Source organism: Pocillopora damicornis, chromosome 13 (genome assembly GCF_964200805.1).
Source record: "Pocillopora damicornis chromosome 13, jaPocDami1.2, whole genome shotgun sequence".
NCBI lineage: Eukaryota > Metazoa > Cnidaria > Anthozoa > Scleractinia > Pocilloporidae > Pocillopora > Pocillopora damicornis.
In genome coordinates this window covers 20,682,321-20,700,005 of record NC_142682.1, presented here as the reverse complement: position 1 = coordinate 20,700,005, position 17,685 = coordinate 20,682,321, and the positions used below count along the sequence as shown (strand labels likewise).

Sequence of the window (17,685 nt, the reverse complement as noted above, 5' to 3'; positions counted from 1 at the left end):
GAGGGCAGACAGGTGTCGTCTTGATGCAGTTCCACTCTACACTTTTTATCTTATTCTAAATTCTGTATAATGAGAATCGGCTAACATAGTTTCTTCTTTTCCTATCAGGTACACAATTTTCTCCCCTAAGGATGGCCAGCCCTGCATGGACCATGACCGACAGACAGGAGAGGTTAGTTTAAATCTCAGAATTAAAAAGATTTCTTCTATCTTCTCCATTCTGTTTATTAAATTAATGTTATTGTTTGGTTATTAGGGAGTAGCACCTCAGGAATACACTGGAATCAAAATGAAGATCTGTGAACCATTCAAAGGGAAACTAAGGTATTAATGCAAGTGGAAATTTTTAATGGAATTACCCCTGAATACTTCATTTAAGTGGACATACCATATTGATCCATGTATAATACGCACTTTTTTCCTCTAAAAATAACCATAAAAATCATGGTGTGTATTATACATGGTTTCTATTGTTTTTCAAGCACATCCTTATTTGCATACATTAAAAACACAACAAAGAAAGTAACAAAAGCCTAGTAGTTTAATTGGTCTTTATTAGCTTGAGTTAAATAATCTACTGATGAAACATTTTCAATTTCGATTCACAAACACAACAAAGAAAGTGACGAAAGCCTTGTGGTAATTGGTCTTTATTAGCTTGATTTAAATAATCTACCAACGAAACATTTTCAATTTTGGTCCATAAATAAATTTAATAGAGTATTTAAGAAACAGCTAATGAGATAAACATTACGATCGTACCATATTACTGTAATCACAAGTGACAAGAAATTTGAAATGGTAATGAAACTTACCACTGTGAAACGTCAGTTGTAGGAAGAATTAACGTTTTTTTCGCACCCCAATTTTTTTTGTTCAAAAATTGGGGTGCGTATTATACATGGACACATATTACACACAAGTAAATATGGTATTTTATCCAGGCATACTTTGATTATTACAAAACAGCAAAGTTATTTTCTTTTTTTTTCTTTTTTTTTTAATTTCATTTTTCTTTTTTTTTAATTTCAATTTTCTTTTTCAAATCTCACAACTCAAGATTTGATAGATGTAGTTGAATATTTCTATATACAGCTTTATGAATCTCTATTTGCCCTTATATGTTCTTCCTTTCCTGACTGGATGATTTTCTTTCCTCTTTGATTCCATGCAGTGCACTGACTGGAAAGAACGTCTTTCTAATGGCTGCTACACTGAGACCAGAAACCATGTATGGACAAACAAACTGTTGGGTTCAACCAGACATCAAGGTGGAACACAACAATTGCTGTCTAAAACTTTGAATCTGCTTTTGAAAAATTCTTTCTAGATACTATTGTTGAGGTTTTTGGAACCCTAAATTGAGCAAGCTATTCTATATTTATCTTTTGATATCCTTGTGCCTTTGCAAATGAATGTTTAAAGGTTTTTTCACTGACTCAGAATACTGTGGCTGTGTCCTTAACAATTTTTACCCCTTAAATGCATGCAAGATGATTGTTGGTGAATTTTTCAACTATTGGTACTGTTTTTTTTTCAATCTATGGAACCATTTTTGAACCTTTTCATAGTACATTGCCTTTGAGACGAACATTGAAAATGAAATCTATATAAGCACCCGACGAGGAGCAAGGAACATGTCTTATCAAGGGTTCACCCCAAAGGAAGGAGTGGTCAATGTTGTGTTAGAGCTGACTGGACAGGTGTGAATACATTTAAATGTTGTCATATTTTGTTTTCTTAAATTGTCAGGGTACTGGTACATTTTAGTAGAAGCTTACATGCACAGCAGATACCATTTTCACTGCTTATGGATGTCTTTTTCCGGAATCATCAATTGCATTTCTTTATTTATCACCTTTATTTGAAGGACATCATGGGAATTCCTTTGGATGCACCGCTCACACATCACAAAGTTGTTTATACTCTCCCCATGTTGACCATCAAAGAAGACAAAGGTGAGACTGGTTTTCAGACCCTTCCCAAGGACTGCATACCTCTGAAACACGTGTCCAGTTTCAAGATAGTATCATTGTTCATGCAACTCAGCTTGAAGCATTATTTACACTGGCAAACTACTTGCTGAGGTTTGAGGGGATAATTCTACCTCAGCAAGTTTTCTTGTATTGAGTTGTGGACAAGTTTCTTTACTCTGTGAACTTTTTCTTTCTAGGTACCGGTATTGTGACGTCAGTTCCCTCGGATGCCCCGGATGATTACGCTGCTCTCAGAGATGTCAAAAACAAAGCGGTCAGTAAGCTTCTGATGATTACATTAGTTTTAATAGGACAACGTTTTGTGGCAGGAACTAAGATTCTACTCTTTTATTAAACCTCAAGGCATTCAGACAGAAATATGGTATTACAGATGAGATGGTTCTACCATATGAACCTATTCCCATCATCCAGGTCCCTGGTTACGGGGACCTCTGTGCGGTAAAGGCCTGTGACGACCTCAAGATAAAGAGCCAGAATGATAAGGACCTGCTGACAGAAGCCAAAGAGCTCACCTACAAGAAAGCCTTTTACGAGGGAACAATCATTGTTGGGGAATATGCTGGTCAAAAAGTTCAAGACGTGAAGAAACTTGTGCAGAAGAAAATGTTAGACAGCGTAAGTTGATTTTAACTCCTGTGTTTAATTTGTTTGGTTTTTTGTCGATCTATAACTTTGATTAGTTTTTGACATATTGCATCAACAATCTTTACTACAGAGATGTTCCTTTTATTGAGTAAAACTCAAAAATGGTTTGTCTTAAAAACGGTGGCCTTTGTGGGCCTGTTGGATGCAAGGCTATGACTTTTTACGGTGAATTTTCGAGTTTTCGAATTGGAAAATCAAGTGAAAGAAAGATTGGATTAACTGATTAATGAACGAAGGAGCGAAACAGAGAGAAACTTCTGTCGTCCAAGACAAATTGTTTTCACATAATTTCTGTTCTTAGCAACAACGCAATCCCAAGGAAACTTTGGTGATAGTAGCTCTGAGTGAATATTTTGATTTTATAAGGGTGAGGCACGGATCTACATGGAGCCAGAGAGGAAGGTCATTTCGCGGTCAGCGGATGAATGCATTGTTGCTCTTTGCGACCAGTGGTAAGAATTGGTCAATATAGCGAAAGTTGTCTAATTGATGTTGCCAAGGTAACTTTTTTCTTTTTTCTGGGTAGGTTCCTGGATTATGGCGATGAATCCTGGAAAAATACTGCGCGGGAATCTCTGGAAACTTTGAACACGTAAGTTCCCGTGTGGTGTTTCCTTTTTGTTTTGCCGTATCCACAATTGTCGAAGCTGTAGTCATGAGATCAAGAACGATGTCGAGATGGTGTTTGATTTCTTACTTAGCCAATCACATGCCTGATCGACACCTCTGACTTGCACGCAAGTACAATGTGTGGTTGATTCGGCTCGATAGAACATGCACAGCGATGATGAAGACTTAAAGTTTTGCTGAGGACATCGTGGTCTCATGAGAAGTTTAACCAATGGATCCTTCTGAGCTGTGTGATGACGTTTTGCAGTAACTTGGTGGACTCTATTGAGGAAGAAAAGGGCGAGGCTTTGTGTTGTGACTGTTTGGAGGCTTGCGTTGCTAAGTCCCAGGTGATAAGCTTACATTTTGCTAATGTTGTATTTGTTTTTCAGATACGCGGAAGAAACCAGACGCAACTTTGAAGCCACCTTGGACTGGATTCAGGAGCATGCGTGTTCAAGGTCTTATGGTCTCGGTGAGTATTCTAACAGTGTGGTTAGTGGCTATTGTTAACTTTATATAATTAAAGTAATAGGTATCACATCTTAAGTAGTTAAAGTTTTCACTAAAGTTTTTGCAATTTTTTTTCCACACGTGCGCGTTCGAAAGAGTTTTTGTTAACTATTAGGTGTTTACGTGTATAAATAAATTACTTACTTAATTACTTACTTACTTACTCGACGGAAATTTGTCTTTGTCTTCTGTCATTGTCAATAATTGCAAACAGTACAGTGTAGGTTTAAATGTCTGCAACTGTTGTTAAACAGGACTTTATTTAGCAGACCCTCAGTTCTCTCTTGTCAGCCGATATCTATATTGTAAGATGTACCTCTCCTTTCTGTTGATTATCTTTCCTAGGTCAAGTACCGGTCAAATTCTTCAGATATCACTAATCCGATTGTCTACAATTGAACATGCGTTGTTTCATGCACGGTGTAACTTTAAAAGGAATACTTGGTTTGCTCTCGGGAAGTAGTCGGTTGACTATTGATTTGAGGGCCCAGTCACGAAAGTTCCAAATCCGATCATTCCAATTATTGTCTAGAAGGGTCATTAGTTTAACATGCGGAATAAACTGTTCAAAAAGGCTAGAATGCACTAGACGTGTCAGACGCTTCGGGGTTGAACGAAAACCTTCGCGGAATTTTTAACCTCTCCCATGGAAAATGTGCTTTTATTTATATTTGGTGGAGGAATTTCTCACCCCACACGCGTGTGAGCCAATAATCATCCCCGTTCGTCTCGCGCGGTAAGCTCGCGCGCGTTGTCGTTGACAACACCAGAAGAGCTTTGTCAGCTCAGATGATTTTATAGATACAGGAGGTTCTAACTTTTTTATGTTTTTTATTTTATCTTGATAGGCACTCGTTTACCTTGGGACGAACAGTATTTGATTGAGTCGCTGTCTGATTCCACCATTTACAATGCTTACTACACAGTCGCGCATCTGTTGCAAGAGGGCTCCTTTGACGGTTCTGCCGGCGGGCCCCTAGGAATCAGGTACCACTTCAAGTGATAGTTCCCTTGATAAATGGATTCTTTTGACGGCTAGCTCCGCTTTTATGTCGTCTGAATTGCTTGGTTACTAGTGCAGTAATCGAATGTATATATTTAACATATTTAAGGAGTGACCTTTTTCAAGGTTTTATCTGTTCACTAACCCTCGCCGTTATTGACGATTAAAAGTGAACACTGATTATTATTTTAATTCGTCGGTCATGTTAGGTTTGTGTAACAAATTCTTTCAAGTGACATCTTAAGAGAGTGTTTAGATGAATTCTTGCCATGGACCTGTGAAAGTATCACTCAATTTAAAAATTAAAAAATTCTAAGAGGTTTTCGTTAAAAATATAAAAACAGCGGGAAATGCACTGTGTTGTGTGTTCGTCGCTTCCCAGAACGTACTGAGTCTCGGAGTCACTACGGTATGTTTATCTTTCAAACGATGTTTAATTAAAGGCAAGCAGTTCCCTAAGGTTGCGATTCAAAGTTTAAAAGTACGATGTGCAAAATAAACTTACTGTGATGTTTTCCTATAAAACGGAGAGCCATTAGAAAGCGGAAACAACTCTTTTTAAAATGTAAATCAGCATGATCAACAGTAAACTAAATCATGATGGAATATTTTTTAATGGATTTAGAAAAAGAAAACGGAGTATTTTCTTTCTTGAGGCTCATTTAACGATTTGTTGTTGGAAAGTATATTTGATTTGTATTTCTCGTCTGTTGGACACATTTAATTTCTTCTTGCATCTGTTATAGTTAACTTCAAAGCCTTTGTCATTCACACGAAAAGGAAGTTTCGTGGAACATCAGGTTATATTTGATGTTATGACGGTGATAACGCATCAGATCAGATTAATATATCTCCAACATTTATTCCAATCTGTGATCAAATTTGCGTTTCTCCCTTAAAGATTATAGAAATTACGAGCAGGCGCGGTAGGAGAAAAAGGAAAATAGTCAACCTAATGATTAGATTATTTTCTTGTAAAGTCATAGTTTAAGCAGAAAGATGGCAGTTTTCTTATGGAAGATGTATCTTGGAGATTAGAATGATTCAGTTAAGTCGTTATGGCGATACAAAAGGGTTCCCTGTCGATCAGAAAAAATATACAGCCGCTCTGTAAATGGCATTTTCATTAATTTAGATTTTTTTCTAAAATAGAAGTCATGCTGTGTTTCCTTCCGAGCATATTAAGGTTTTGAAACATAGTAATGGAAACGCTTATTCATCTAAACTCGGGTCAGGTGTTCAGCTTGACAATATTGTGTGTCAATGGTCAGAGACTGTCCATCTGACTTTATTTCAGGCTTTCTTCAACACAACAAACTACTCACTTGTACTCTGCAGCGAAATAAATGAGAGTAATTGATAGTGCTCTGAATATGTACTCTGAATATGTACTCTGTGCAGCTCTGCGCTTTTCACTTTTAATTTCTTTTTACGCAGGACCACGTACCAAAGGAGCATATTTTGTTTTAGCTTATATCGTGAATTTGTCCTCCCTTCCATTAACAGTCGGAGTTTACCTTCTCTATCGTTCTTTGTTCACTTTTGGTTTACTTGTATTGTTGGTTCGTTCATTTAAGAGAACTGCATTATTTTAAAATTTCTCCAAAGTTAAGGGAATATTCAGCCTTTCTTGACGTCGAGATAAAGAAGGCGGCTCATTCTTGTCTTCACGCACTGCTTCCTAAAAGTCGCTACAAATCGAAACATGTTATTGCTGCGAGAATCGCACAAATTTCAACCTGTTTTAATTTGTACGCTTTGTTGCGGCGGGAAAATGATGTCGTAAGGATAAATATTTGCTCAAAAATTAAATTCCTCATCATGATGTCACACCAAGGGAATTTTCGCCTCAACTTATCAATTCACCTTCACGCATGCACCTTTTAAAAGATGCTTCGAATTATTACTTTTGTTATCATTAGTATTTCCTTTCCATGTTCTAAACCGTATTATGCATTTTCAGGGCGGAACAGATGACTGGAGAGGTGTGGGATTATGTGTTTTTTAAAGATGCACCTTTTCCTCAAACAGACATCTCAGAGGATAAATTGAAGTAAGTATAAAAACAGTCTGGTGTAGCTCACTTTGCACTTAATAAGACTTATTTTTCACTTAATACACGCCATATATTGTTTCAGTGACCTATTTAATGAGTGAAAATGATAGTCTGCCTTTAAGGTAAATGAGAGAAATTATTGAAATAGCAGAGAGGGAGAAAACTGCAATGATCGAATTGTTTTTGTCACCTTTCTTTCGTTTTTCGTTTTTGTTCATCCGGAAATATCGCAGAAGACTGAGTTTAAATCTGAGAACCTTTTCATCCAAATTACCAGATTATGCCTTGATTCTTAAGCGTGAGACAAGCGCGAGGTTTTTATTCTTAAGCTAAAACCCAAAGATTAAAATGTTGCGAGATCGTTATCATTTGAGGCGATCATCTAGAGCTTTCAACACACGAAGAGAGCATTTGGCTCATTATTTCGTCCTCGGCGATTGTTATCTTCTTTGTTTTGATGTGAAAGAAATTGCCGCCATACGGAAAACAGATGTAAATATGGAAAGTTACGGCTGTTTTCTTGTCAGCTCTTTTCTCAGCAATTACGCGTATTTAGCTGCGTGCAAGACATGTCTAGAATTTTAATTTGATATAAAATGGCTTTATAAGTGTAATTACACGAGTTATCTGAAGAATGACTCGAGGCTTTTTATTACTGTGTTTTTCAAGGTGACAACTCAATGTTGTAGCTTCATAATAGCATAAATAGCAGTTTTTATCTTGCGCTGCCCACCGTCGGTGCACGGAAAGCTGCTTGTTCCTTTGTCTTCCTTCCCTACTAAAATGATTCAGAACTAATTTACGTGCAAATTTGTCTTGCTTATTGGCAAAGAGGGAAAAAAGCATGCTTTTCAGATAACCCGGGATTCAGGATATGTCTTATCTTCGTTATCCTGTTCAATAAATTTAAAGAATAAATTATTATGTACACGTTGTTATGTTAACTTCTAAAACTCGACCCGCCATGAAAATTTAATCTTTGGAATTCTTGATCATCTTTTTACGGACAAGAAATGCTCGTCTGTACTTTCCACTTAACATTTGCAGGCGATTGACTATTAATTATATTTTTTTTATAGTAGGCTAAAAGTCTTTGTATTCTGTCAAATTTAATTTTCTTTTAAGCGCAACTTTTTCTAAAGTCCCAATTTAAATTTGACTCAATGATGTGCGGTATTTCTCAGGTGTCTTTGTTTATAGTGCGAAAGAGCGTGTGATTTAGATAAAAGAGTTTGCTCCATTTTTACGGAAGTGCAAATCATGCTCAGCTAATTCTAAGTGACTTCTACAGCAAATATTGGATTATCCCCTCCTGAAGCTCTTTTTTCCTTAATAATGGGACTTAATTAAATCTTTTGTGAGTTCACGGTAAATGTCATTTTCAACGAGCGGTAAACTTAATAAATGGTGCTTCTCGTGAAAATTACTCAGATCCATGCTGAAACAGACATACAGAAAAAATAAAATTGGACGCTTGTCAAGCAAAAGCGTCTTATTATCCATGGGTAACCCCATCTTTCATAAAAGTTGAATGAATAAACTTATCTCCTGCATTACAAATACAACCCTTACTTATAAATACAACTATTCCCTTTCCTCTCGAACTGTTGTGTTACAAGGATCCGGCGTGCTGCGCTGTTTTATCGACAACTCATCCGTTATGTACAACCAAACGCCATCGCTTCTGTCGGACTTCAGTTCTCATAATATTCAACAATTAGTGGTACACTGTTCATTGCTATAGATAGTTGTGAGTGTTTTATTCGCTCGGCTTTCGCATCTTGCTTTTCCATCCTTGCAAATCAAACGGGGTAATAGTTCTTTGAAGTCTCTTTTTCTAAAAATGTACATAAGGGGGTTTGAAAACGAAGTAAAAAATCGAGAGTAGTAATAAAACACATACAGCACCCATGCTGGTGGATCAAATGTTTGCGGGGCGTTCAGCTCCTGAAAACTCAAAATAAAATATGGCAGCCAACAGACGGTAAATATGACAAGCATCGCCAGGAAAATGGTGACAGTTTTGCGCTGTGCATAGTTATGCGATTCTTCTTTTCCTTTGGCGGAAAAATGCTGATCAGAAGGGCTGTGAAATCGCCATATCCGTTTCTCGTGGTACCGAACCGTACTGAAAATGCGAATGTATATATAGGCCATCACCAACAGTGGTATCACAAAAAATAGCACAAAAGTAGCGAGGTCATAAGTTTTCTGAAAATTTTCGGCGGTTTCGGCTGCTTCCTCGCTCCGACCTACCTGCCAAGATAGTTGTATCAGAGAAACGAACGCAGCCATAAACCACGCCAAGCTTATGAGCGCGAAGAACGCGCGCTGTGTTACGATGTTATGATAGCGCATGGCGTGCGTTATGGCGATGTAGCTGTCCACAGACACCAGTAGAATATGCACTACGGTAGAGACAGAAATGAATCGCCATGTTAGATTTGAGATAGCACAGGTTGTGAAGCTGTGAGTAGCTGAACAATAAAGTGTAGCAGGAATTCCACACAATCCTGCGAGTAGGTCACTGGCAGCTAGGCTCACAAGAAATGAGTTGGTGACAGACCGGAGTGTGCGATGGCGAATGAATAAAATTATGACAGTTAAGTTGACGGCGATGATAAATATGGCCAGAACGATTGGAAACGTGTCGAATTCCGCATCGAAAGCTCCGATTTCTTCGTCTCCATAATTTTCACCGCTACCTGATTCGGAATCATTGGGGGTGTTATTGTTTGATCTGGGTCCTTCTGTCATCTTTTCGTTCGTTATAGTGCCCGTCTTTTTCTCAAATCTAAAACACGGTTGCTTGGCAGTCGGCAGCTAGCAGTAACTTTTGGCGATATCGGCAAGCTAAGTGATAGTTCTGAAATTTCAACCAGTTGTGTATTGTGATATTATTCCAGGTTTCGTTCTCACCTCTTTGCTTCCTTTGTTTGTGTATCATCCGCTTGATGAAAGTCCCGGAAAGATTAAAACATTTTAAGAAATATTAGTGTTATTAACATGTAGATTTTGAGACCCAACAGAGTTTCCCTTCTCTTTTGTTTGATTTCTGTATCGAAAGCGAGCAATGATCCCTGCCTAGACAAGTTTCACTGCTTCATACCGAGTTGCAAGGTTTGAACTGCTACCTGTCGTTGGGTATGTCAAGTGCATGTAACAGATACCTTCCACTCGAGAGTCACTTGGGCTTTTTAACAGATCCCAGCAGCTGAGTTGTGTCTGACAGCACGAGTTATTATAACAAATTGACGACATTCTAAAAAAATCTACGATGTTTTCTCGCCTAACGTTTGGTCTAGAAATGGCCATATTTTTTGCCAATTATGTTTATTTTTAACTCAGCCACTCAAAGCCGCGAGTAATTAAAACGAGCGAGGTTTTCCTGAGTGGAATTCAACTTCATTAATTCAATCATTTTGATAGTTTTTAGGATGCTGAAGTTTTAGTTTTTTTTTCTAGCCTCATAATTGCTACATTACCAATATTCCTATTTGCAATTCAGCCATATTTTCAATCTGTTAAAATCCGGGATTCACAGTGATTTTTTTTTTCCTTTTTGACTTTTGATAACTACTTCTTGTTGTAATCTGGGGTAACATCTGTTTTACGTATTCAGTCGTCCTCTAAACTCGAATCGATCAGTTCTACATTTTCACTTATTTTATTACGTTTGTCAAAATATTCTTTCGTCATCGATAATGCAGTCCAATATCTATTTCCTTCTTGAGTCGATTAAAAGAATTCCTTGATCACGTTTTTAAACTTTGCTATGTTCATAAGGAATATGATCTTCGCTTTGATTATTCTTAATAAAACTGCGTTAGCTTGCTGTGTTTTCCTACCTGTCTTTTTGACCGGTTTTCCCTCAGAAACGCGCGCAGCTGCTATGTCAATATTCTGGGCGAACACAAAACCTCTTCGGTTGTTAAATTTGTATAAGGGTTACCCTGCAAATGGATCAGAGTATGGAAAGTAAATAACAACTTGAATGAAACTGCAGAAAGTCGCTCACGTAATCGTGTCAATCGTTAAGTGTAAATTCAGGAAGATATTATCAAATGAATGCTAACCGCGCAGGATAACCGCTACTAGCAATGATTGAAGTTACTGGCCTTATAATGGTCTGTAAACATATCTTGTAAGGTTTGTCAGCTGAATTATCTGGTTATTGTGGCCTAACAGCAGAGAATATTGAAATGAGCTGTGCATTTGTGAAAAGTTTACGTGGGAGGAGGATGCATTTTAATTTGGCAATGCGAAATGCTCTCTTGAGTAAAGTTCCTATTCAACAAAAGAGTAATTTTTGGAGTCCTCTGTTGAGATCCACGGCTCCCAAGGGCTGAAATTTATCAATATTTCAAAGGGGCTCGGAAATAACCGTGAAATGAAATTGTCATTAACAAAAGAGATAGGATTGTAGAGGTTCAAGGGGAGAAGAGTGTTATTACCTCGGTGTGCATTAGTTTACGAGGGCGAACTAAAACATAATCATCACTCTAAGTAATAAAATGACAAAAGGCATTGAAAATGAAAATATTTTGAGACAAACGAGTCTTTTTCCTATCAATCAAACGTACTCATTATAAGAAATCTCCTGTCATCGGTGTTAACGTTTTTCAAAATACAAAAGAGAAACCTAAATAATTGAATTGAAGGAAACATTCTAAGCTTTTTTTCCTCCATTTGCCTGAAAAAAAAAGGGTGTGGATTGTTTGTGGGCTGATATCGGCTTTTTTTTCGGGGGGGAGGGGGGGGAGGGGAAGAAAGGGAGGGATAGAGGCAAGAAACGAGAAATTGAAGTGAGGGAACTTTTTTGTTTCGGAATTAGAGAATATTTTTTTAACCGAACTTTTGATAGTATATCGTTCTGCTTGGCGCTTTTCGGAAATGTCTGATTCAGTAGTTCGATAGGCGTGGTTAAGATAAACAAATATAATCTTTAGCACAGACTAGAAGTATTAAACCCTCGGCCAGCCTTCTCCCCTCCCCTTTTGTTTAATGTTACTTCCCACTTTCAGAGGCCGAAAAATCGTTTTTTCTTTTATTTGATTAGAGTGAATTCAAACATTTTACCTAACGTCTCCATAAAAAAATTCTGAGATCTTTAAAAGCACCCGAGTTATTTAGAAAAACTTATTTTCAAACAAAAGTTACTATATCAGGAAGGTGTCATAGTCTCGTACAGAGGCGAATTCCTTGGCGGAATTTTCGCGGCAACCGCTCATTTTGGGCCTCGTTTTTCATGTTATTTGCATATTTTGTTTACATCACGCTCTCGGCAAAATTCACTCGTGGAAGCTCTTTGCTTAGGGAAAAATCTTTGCTCATGGGAGAATCAAAAGCGGAGGAAAGTACTTGTTGAAAAAAAACAAAAAACCCAAAAAAAAAAAAAAAAAGGTCCAAAGGAGAAAGAAAGAAAGAGAATAATCTGTCAAGAAAAGGAAAAAATCCTTTGTGAAAGCAACTGGTACTGGCGGAGCTCCATGCTAGCGTCCAGATTTCGAACAAAGGAGTCGCCGTCAAACCAAAAATTGTTATACATAAAATTAAAAAGGAGGTTTCCTTTCATTTTTACAAGTACCAGCCATGATACAAAATCATCAACAATCGCCTCAAACCGTAATTTGGACTGTCGATTCGTTGTCTTGCTTCTCAGCATATTTTCCGTTTTTTCCATTTTGCCGCGGGGTTTTCCTTTGCCTTTGGCAACTTTGCCTATTATTGTGTCGTCCTTCTCAACCCTCCACTGAACGATCGAGATTAAGGGAAAACGTGTCTGCAATGGGCTACATTGACGCCAGGAGGTCCCGTTTTCCCATTGGTTTGCGGTTTCAGAGGCGTGATAATCTGTTGGCGTGACGCGAGACGAACCTTATGAGTCCTTATGAGCTAAACTCTCGCATTTGACTTTGGACGAATACATTCACCGTGAGCGAATTTAAAGGGTATATAGATGTGACCGATTTTCGTCAAATTTCGCCAAAACATTCCAGGAATAAAGAAAAACGAAATTTGTTTATGGAAATTTTGATATTTGAAATATTTGTCCGTGGCGTCCATTTACGAAACACGCCTCGCATATTTTTAGCTACTCCAGAATGTTGAAAAGTACTGACACCTTTTTTGTTGATCGATGCCTTGTGAATGAGACTGTGCAGCCATTTTTCTTGTGCTGCGGCATCCGATACCCGATAAATTCAATGGAAGAATCCACGGTCGTTTCACGCCTGACGGGCTCCTGACACTTCCTAAAAACACTCGCTTAAATTATATTTTTATCGTAAACTGCAGTTATTAAGCTTTCTTCTGATATATAGTTTGCTACGATTTAAGTGAAACTAGCGCGCGTACAAATTTTTCCCGAAGGACACCCGCGAAGGTGGTAAGTAACATCAGACGCCTCACGGAAACAGACACCTGCCCATTTTGTCTAGAACGAATGATAATTTGGCTTTGTTACCGGCCCCCATTGACATACTAATGGCGACTTAAATGTTTTTCACTTGTTCGATTGCCTTAAGCTCTTTCAGACTCCCAGAGCTTAGATCAATTTGTCGTATAGCATACCCAGAAATTGTTTATTTTTTTAGCTGCGATGCTTCTATGCGGGAAGGTTTGTTTTGTTAGTTTTCTCTTGTGGTTGTTCCAGACGGTCTCCCAATAATTATAGTATTAGACTTAGGAAGTGATGTGTCCAAAGTTTTGTTATGCTGTCATTTACGATTATTGTACCCTTGAATCAGACACAATCGTAGAAACGCAACTGTTTACTCTTCTCGTCAATATTAAATTCACAAGTTTACGGGAAAGTGATATATACCGACTGAAGTTGCCTCAGGTTTGAATATCCAAGTCTATACAGTTTATTCATGAAGACAATTTTGTCGGCTGTCGTTCCTTCAGGTTAACCGTTTTACAGTCGCACATGTGAAACATAAACTGTTTTCAAATGATTTCAGAAAAGAGCTCCCAACAGTGATGAGCTTTATTTCACGGATAGGCATCACGTAAGAAAAAATCTCTAATATTTGAAAGGTCGGCAGCTGGAAACGTTCGTGATATCGAGAGAGTCGGAATATCGAAAGTGTTGGTTATTGTTGTCGTTTCAGTATTTTGTTTTATAGTGAGTTTCATGGGTCTCTTTATATGGAAGGTCAATTTTAATGTAATTTTACTTTTACTTTTTCCATGATATCGCGAGTTTATAATCCAACTGCACAAAGTAGAGTACAAATATCCTGTGATATTGTGCGATTATTTTGACAGTTGGTTCTTTTGTGCTGTGAAAAAGAACCTCTTTAACCAGGTGTCGCCAGAGGCTCTTTCTATTATTGTGTTATTGATAAGAAAAGGCACACGAGAAAATATGAAGAGCCTTAGAAGTTGTAGAGAGCCGTACAAAGGATACACCCTTGAAAATCAAGCGGTGGCTTGAAGATGAAAATGTTTTCTTATTCTCTAGACAAGGCTGCAAGTGCAGAAAGAAAGCTTTGGAGTGGTTCTTTTGAGTGCAACACAAAATTGTTGCCTAAAACGTGTCTTCCCTTTTTGATGATTGAATTTTCATACAAATTGCAGTATGCAATTTCAGCCCCAAAAGCTTAAAATTCCAAACGTTTTGACAACCGTTACTTATATTGATAGTTCGCTTTTGTTACCCTAAAAGTTGCTAAAAGAGTTCGTCCCTACATCGGAGTCCTCGATGCTACTGCAGCTTTTTTGTAGTTTGTAAGGAGAAAACCGTGAAAGGCATCAAGCTTACTTTTCCAGCTATGGTTTAGTTACCTACCTCATCAATTCTCAGGTGAAACGATTTCTTCCATCTCCGGCGAGCGCTTTCTATTTCTATAGAAGGAACTTTTATTATTGTCACGATTTTTTACGCTTCAGACCTTTGTTTTGAGCGATTTTTAAATCAACAGTTGCTTTAAATATTCCTTTAATTGCTTTTTCCTCATTCGTAATTGATATAGAAACTGTCTAATGCAGTTTACAAAAGGCTTCTTATTTGTCCATCATACTTTTGTTTGTACGAAAGTCCTTTGTTTCGTTATTGTCGGCATATAAAGACGTCAAATTATCATGAAAGGTTGGACCTTTTAACTGCGTCATACTTACAAAATAGATTGCGATGACACAGAGGCAATACAGCGAACGAAAAAACTGCAATTTTTATTGTCAGGGTAATATGTCATGGAACGAACCTCTTTCATTAAAGAAGCAGAGAAAAATTCACGATGTTGACAGGCAATGAAAAGAAAAATGCAAGCTAATCTGGGGCTAAGAGCTGGAGTAAGCCGGCAACACTAGTCCAAGATTCGTTAAGTTCTGTGTAATTTTTTGTTGGAAATGTATATGCAAATCTTTGAGTTTACCATGCGAAGAGATTGTTTTGTGTTTGGGTGTCAGTTTCTTCTGAATTTAATGATTTATAGTAATGATAATTATCGCCGATACTGTTTCGTGCTGGGTTGCATGGATTTCTCTTCTACATCACAATGCCCAAACTGATGATAATGTTCATTGCGCTAGAGTCCTAACTATTTCAGCATTCTGAAAAGAGTTTATTTACTCTTCGTTACTAGACGTAAAGCATGTCAGTCTTGTTGGTCGGCCCACTTTTTTTCCCATAACATTTAGCATTTTGTAAGATCTTATCATGCTAGACGTTTAGGTTTGCGACCGTAATTTGTTAGCACATGAACTGCGTGCTATTAGGCTTTATTTGTGACGAATAAAAAGTTAACGAAATAGCTCTATTTTTTATTTAATATTGAGTTAGATTTTATTGACAGGAGTCAACTTGTTTCTAAAGGTTTTTTGTTCTGCTTTTCTTTTAAAGTTAGCACTGAATCGATCATACTTTTTATTACCGACAGTTGAAGTAACTATATTTTAAACAAAAAGCATTAACTTTATTCTTGGTAGAGGAAAGACATGTTGCATTGATAATCTCGATTGAAACTACCTATTTGATAGTATTATAACTCTTTTTCTTAAAAGGAGGCGCGGTTGTGAGGAATTTGATGATTTTTTTTTTTCATGAGAAAAACACACAATTTTGCGTTCTTTATAGTTTTCATAGAATTTCTGCCCGCGAAATGTTAGGTGGTTTGCTTTTCGATTTAACGACAAACCCCCGTCATCTGATCCATTGTTTACGTTTGATGTTTGATATGTCGGTGTCTGCAAACTTACTTTGCAGCGTTTTTATTTCGACTTATGCACCACTGCCAACTTTCTGTATTCAGCAGAATTTTATCATCGGCTTTTAAAGATTTTCATGTGTCAGAGAGGTCCCTTAATGACTTTTTTTTTTCATAAAACTGTGATTTGTCCTTTCGCCGAAATGAAATTTGAATCTATAATGTTCTTTGGTAGAAGCATTTCCGGTTCGTTTGACAAGAAGCTCTTAAGCCTTTTTCTCACTCGAATCATCCTGTGATCCACCTCATGAATATCTTCAGTGGTTGGGATTCTCATGCACTTGAAAAAAAAAAAGCTTGGCTTACCATTTGATTTCAAATTGGTAGCACGTCATGGTTACTTCGTTTGGCATGATTTGTTCCATAATTTGTCTGGTTTGAGAACTTTTCGTAGTATTCTTTTGACAAGTTTGCGCAGAAAAGTGTGTTGTGGCGAAATATCATATCACGTCGAAGTCCATTTTTTTCGTTGGCCGTATTAGACAAATGCATTGCTGGTGGTAACTGATGGAAGTATGATATGAATCATGGCACCTGTTAGAATAAATCTACTACAATAAAACGAATTTAATGGGACAAGGAAGATCCCAAGTAATCCATGCTGTAGGATACGAACCTCACTGAGCTAGTCCTCACTACGCGCACCAGTGCTCTACCAACTAGCAACTAAGCTGCAGAAAACCCCTTGCGAGTGCAACCGAAGCCAACCTCAAGTTTACTACGTTGAGTGAAGGCGTTAAATCTTGTCATAGAAAGAATAATTTTTACCTGAAATACAACGGCATAACTAAATTCCAATATCTTTTGCACAGTGATGTCAGGAATATGTACAAAAAAGACGCTCTTTCTTAAGGCTGTTGGTAACTTCAACTTTGCTAATTGCAGTCTACGGCCAGCACCGACAGACTTACTGCATAGTCTATGCGAGTGAATTATCAAAATTAAAAGTATTTGTTCTCGTTTATGGCGGCCTGCCAACATTAGAAAACAGACAACAATGGAACCCATCTTGGACAGTTTCTGTCTGTCTGTCTGTCTGTCTGTCTGTCTGTCTGTCTGTCTCTCTCCCTCTTTCATAGTCCATTTAGCGCGAATGCAGTGCGCTTCAAAAGGAAATGAAATCGAACTATGGAATAATTATGATATCAACTCAAACGAATCTGAACCAGGCTCAAGGAAGTCAACGTGGTTTTATCAATTGAATTGATGATGTAAATTGGCCACCGTAGAGATTTCACAACTAAAGCTGGCGTTTCTAGCGTCAGCCCTTTGTCAGATCGAATTAGACGAATTCACCCTTGTTTTCTGACCCTTACCAACGCAGTACCACAGTTTCTTCGGAAACCTTCCCCCGTTAGGTCTAGTTACAGTTTTATGGTGTTGTCGTTGTCAAGTGAAAAGTGTCAAATAGTTTTCGCTTTTGTAAGCATGTTTGCTCTTGGACACCAATGTCACGAACTTTGTTTAAATTCTATCAAAATTTTGTTCTCGCTTGTCGGTCCTACGTGCCCCTCTGTTTAATATTGGACTGCTTTACCTGTGAATTTTAAGAAAATATTATCTTTACTGCAGTCTTTTAAATCTGCCCTAATGAAAAGACGATCGGATTATCAGGCTTTCAGTAATTGATTGTTTTTATTTATTTATTTA

The 17,685-nt window shown here is 37.6% G+C and overlaps 2 protein-coding genes across 6 annotated transcripts in view; one reads left to right on the top strand and one right to left on the bottom strand.

The window, feature by feature from the left end:
• The window catches only part of LOC113665196 (leucine--tRNA ligase, cytoplasmic), a 32,172-nt gene that overhangs the window by 4,136 nt on the left and 10,351 nt on the right, over nt 1–17,685 (top strand). For both annotated transcript variants that reach the window (XM_027180867.2, XM_089191609.1), the window contains 12 exons: nt 109–172; nt 257–324; nt 1,175–1,271; nt 1,572–1,703; nt 1,871–1,958; nt 2,174–2,250; nt 2,340–2,612; nt 3,009–3,094; nt 3,169–3,234; nt 3,644–3,726; nt 4,613–4,751; nt 6,731–6,820. In XM_027180867.2, the coding sequence (XP_027036668.2) occupies nt 109–172; nt 257–324; nt 1,175–1,271; nt 1,572–1,703; nt 1,871–1,958; nt 2,174–2,250; nt 2,340–2,612; nt 3,009–3,094; nt 3,169–3,234; nt 3,644–3,726; nt 4,613–4,751; nt 6,731–6,820 (1,263 nt within the window). The remainder of the gene's footprint in view (nt 1–108; nt 173–256; nt 325–1,174; nt 1,272–1,571; nt 1,704–1,870; nt 1,959–2,173; nt 2,251–2,339; nt 2,613–3,008; nt 3,095–3,168; nt 3,235–3,643; nt 3,727–4,612; nt 4,752–6,730; nt 6,821–17,685) is intronic.
• LOC113665234 (beta-4C adrenergic receptor) lies at nt 7,382–16,487 on the bottom strand. Of its 4 annotated transcripts, none has more exons than XM_089191615.1 (3): nt 10,900–11,032; nt 10,672–10,776; nt 7,382–9,773 (listed from the first exon to the last, which is right to left on the bottom strand). In XM_089191615.1, exon 3 carries the CDS (start codon nt 9,578–9,580, stop codon nt 8,534–8,536), a length of 1,047 nt encoding a protein of 348 aa, XP_089047741.1. In that variant the 5' UTR covers nt 9,581–9,773; nt 10,672–10,776; nt 10,900–11,032; the 3' UTR covers nt 7,382–8,533. The 4 variants fall into 4 exon arrangements, with proteins under 4 accessions (XP_089047741.1, XP_089047742.1, XP_089047740.1 ...); XM_089191616.1 differs by lacking the exon at nt 10,900–11,032 and adding an exon at nt 16,342–16,487 and having other exon boundaries at nt 7,450–9,773; XM_089191614.1 differs by lacking the exon at nt 10,900–11,032 and adding an exon at nt 14,619–14,749 and having other exon boundaries at nt 7,450–9,773.

Excerpts from the sequence above, each read along its gene's own strand:
- LOC113665234 (XM_089191616.1), bottom strand. The coding sequence starts at position 9,580 with ATGACAGAAGGACCCAGATCAAACAATAACACCCCCAATGATTCCGAA.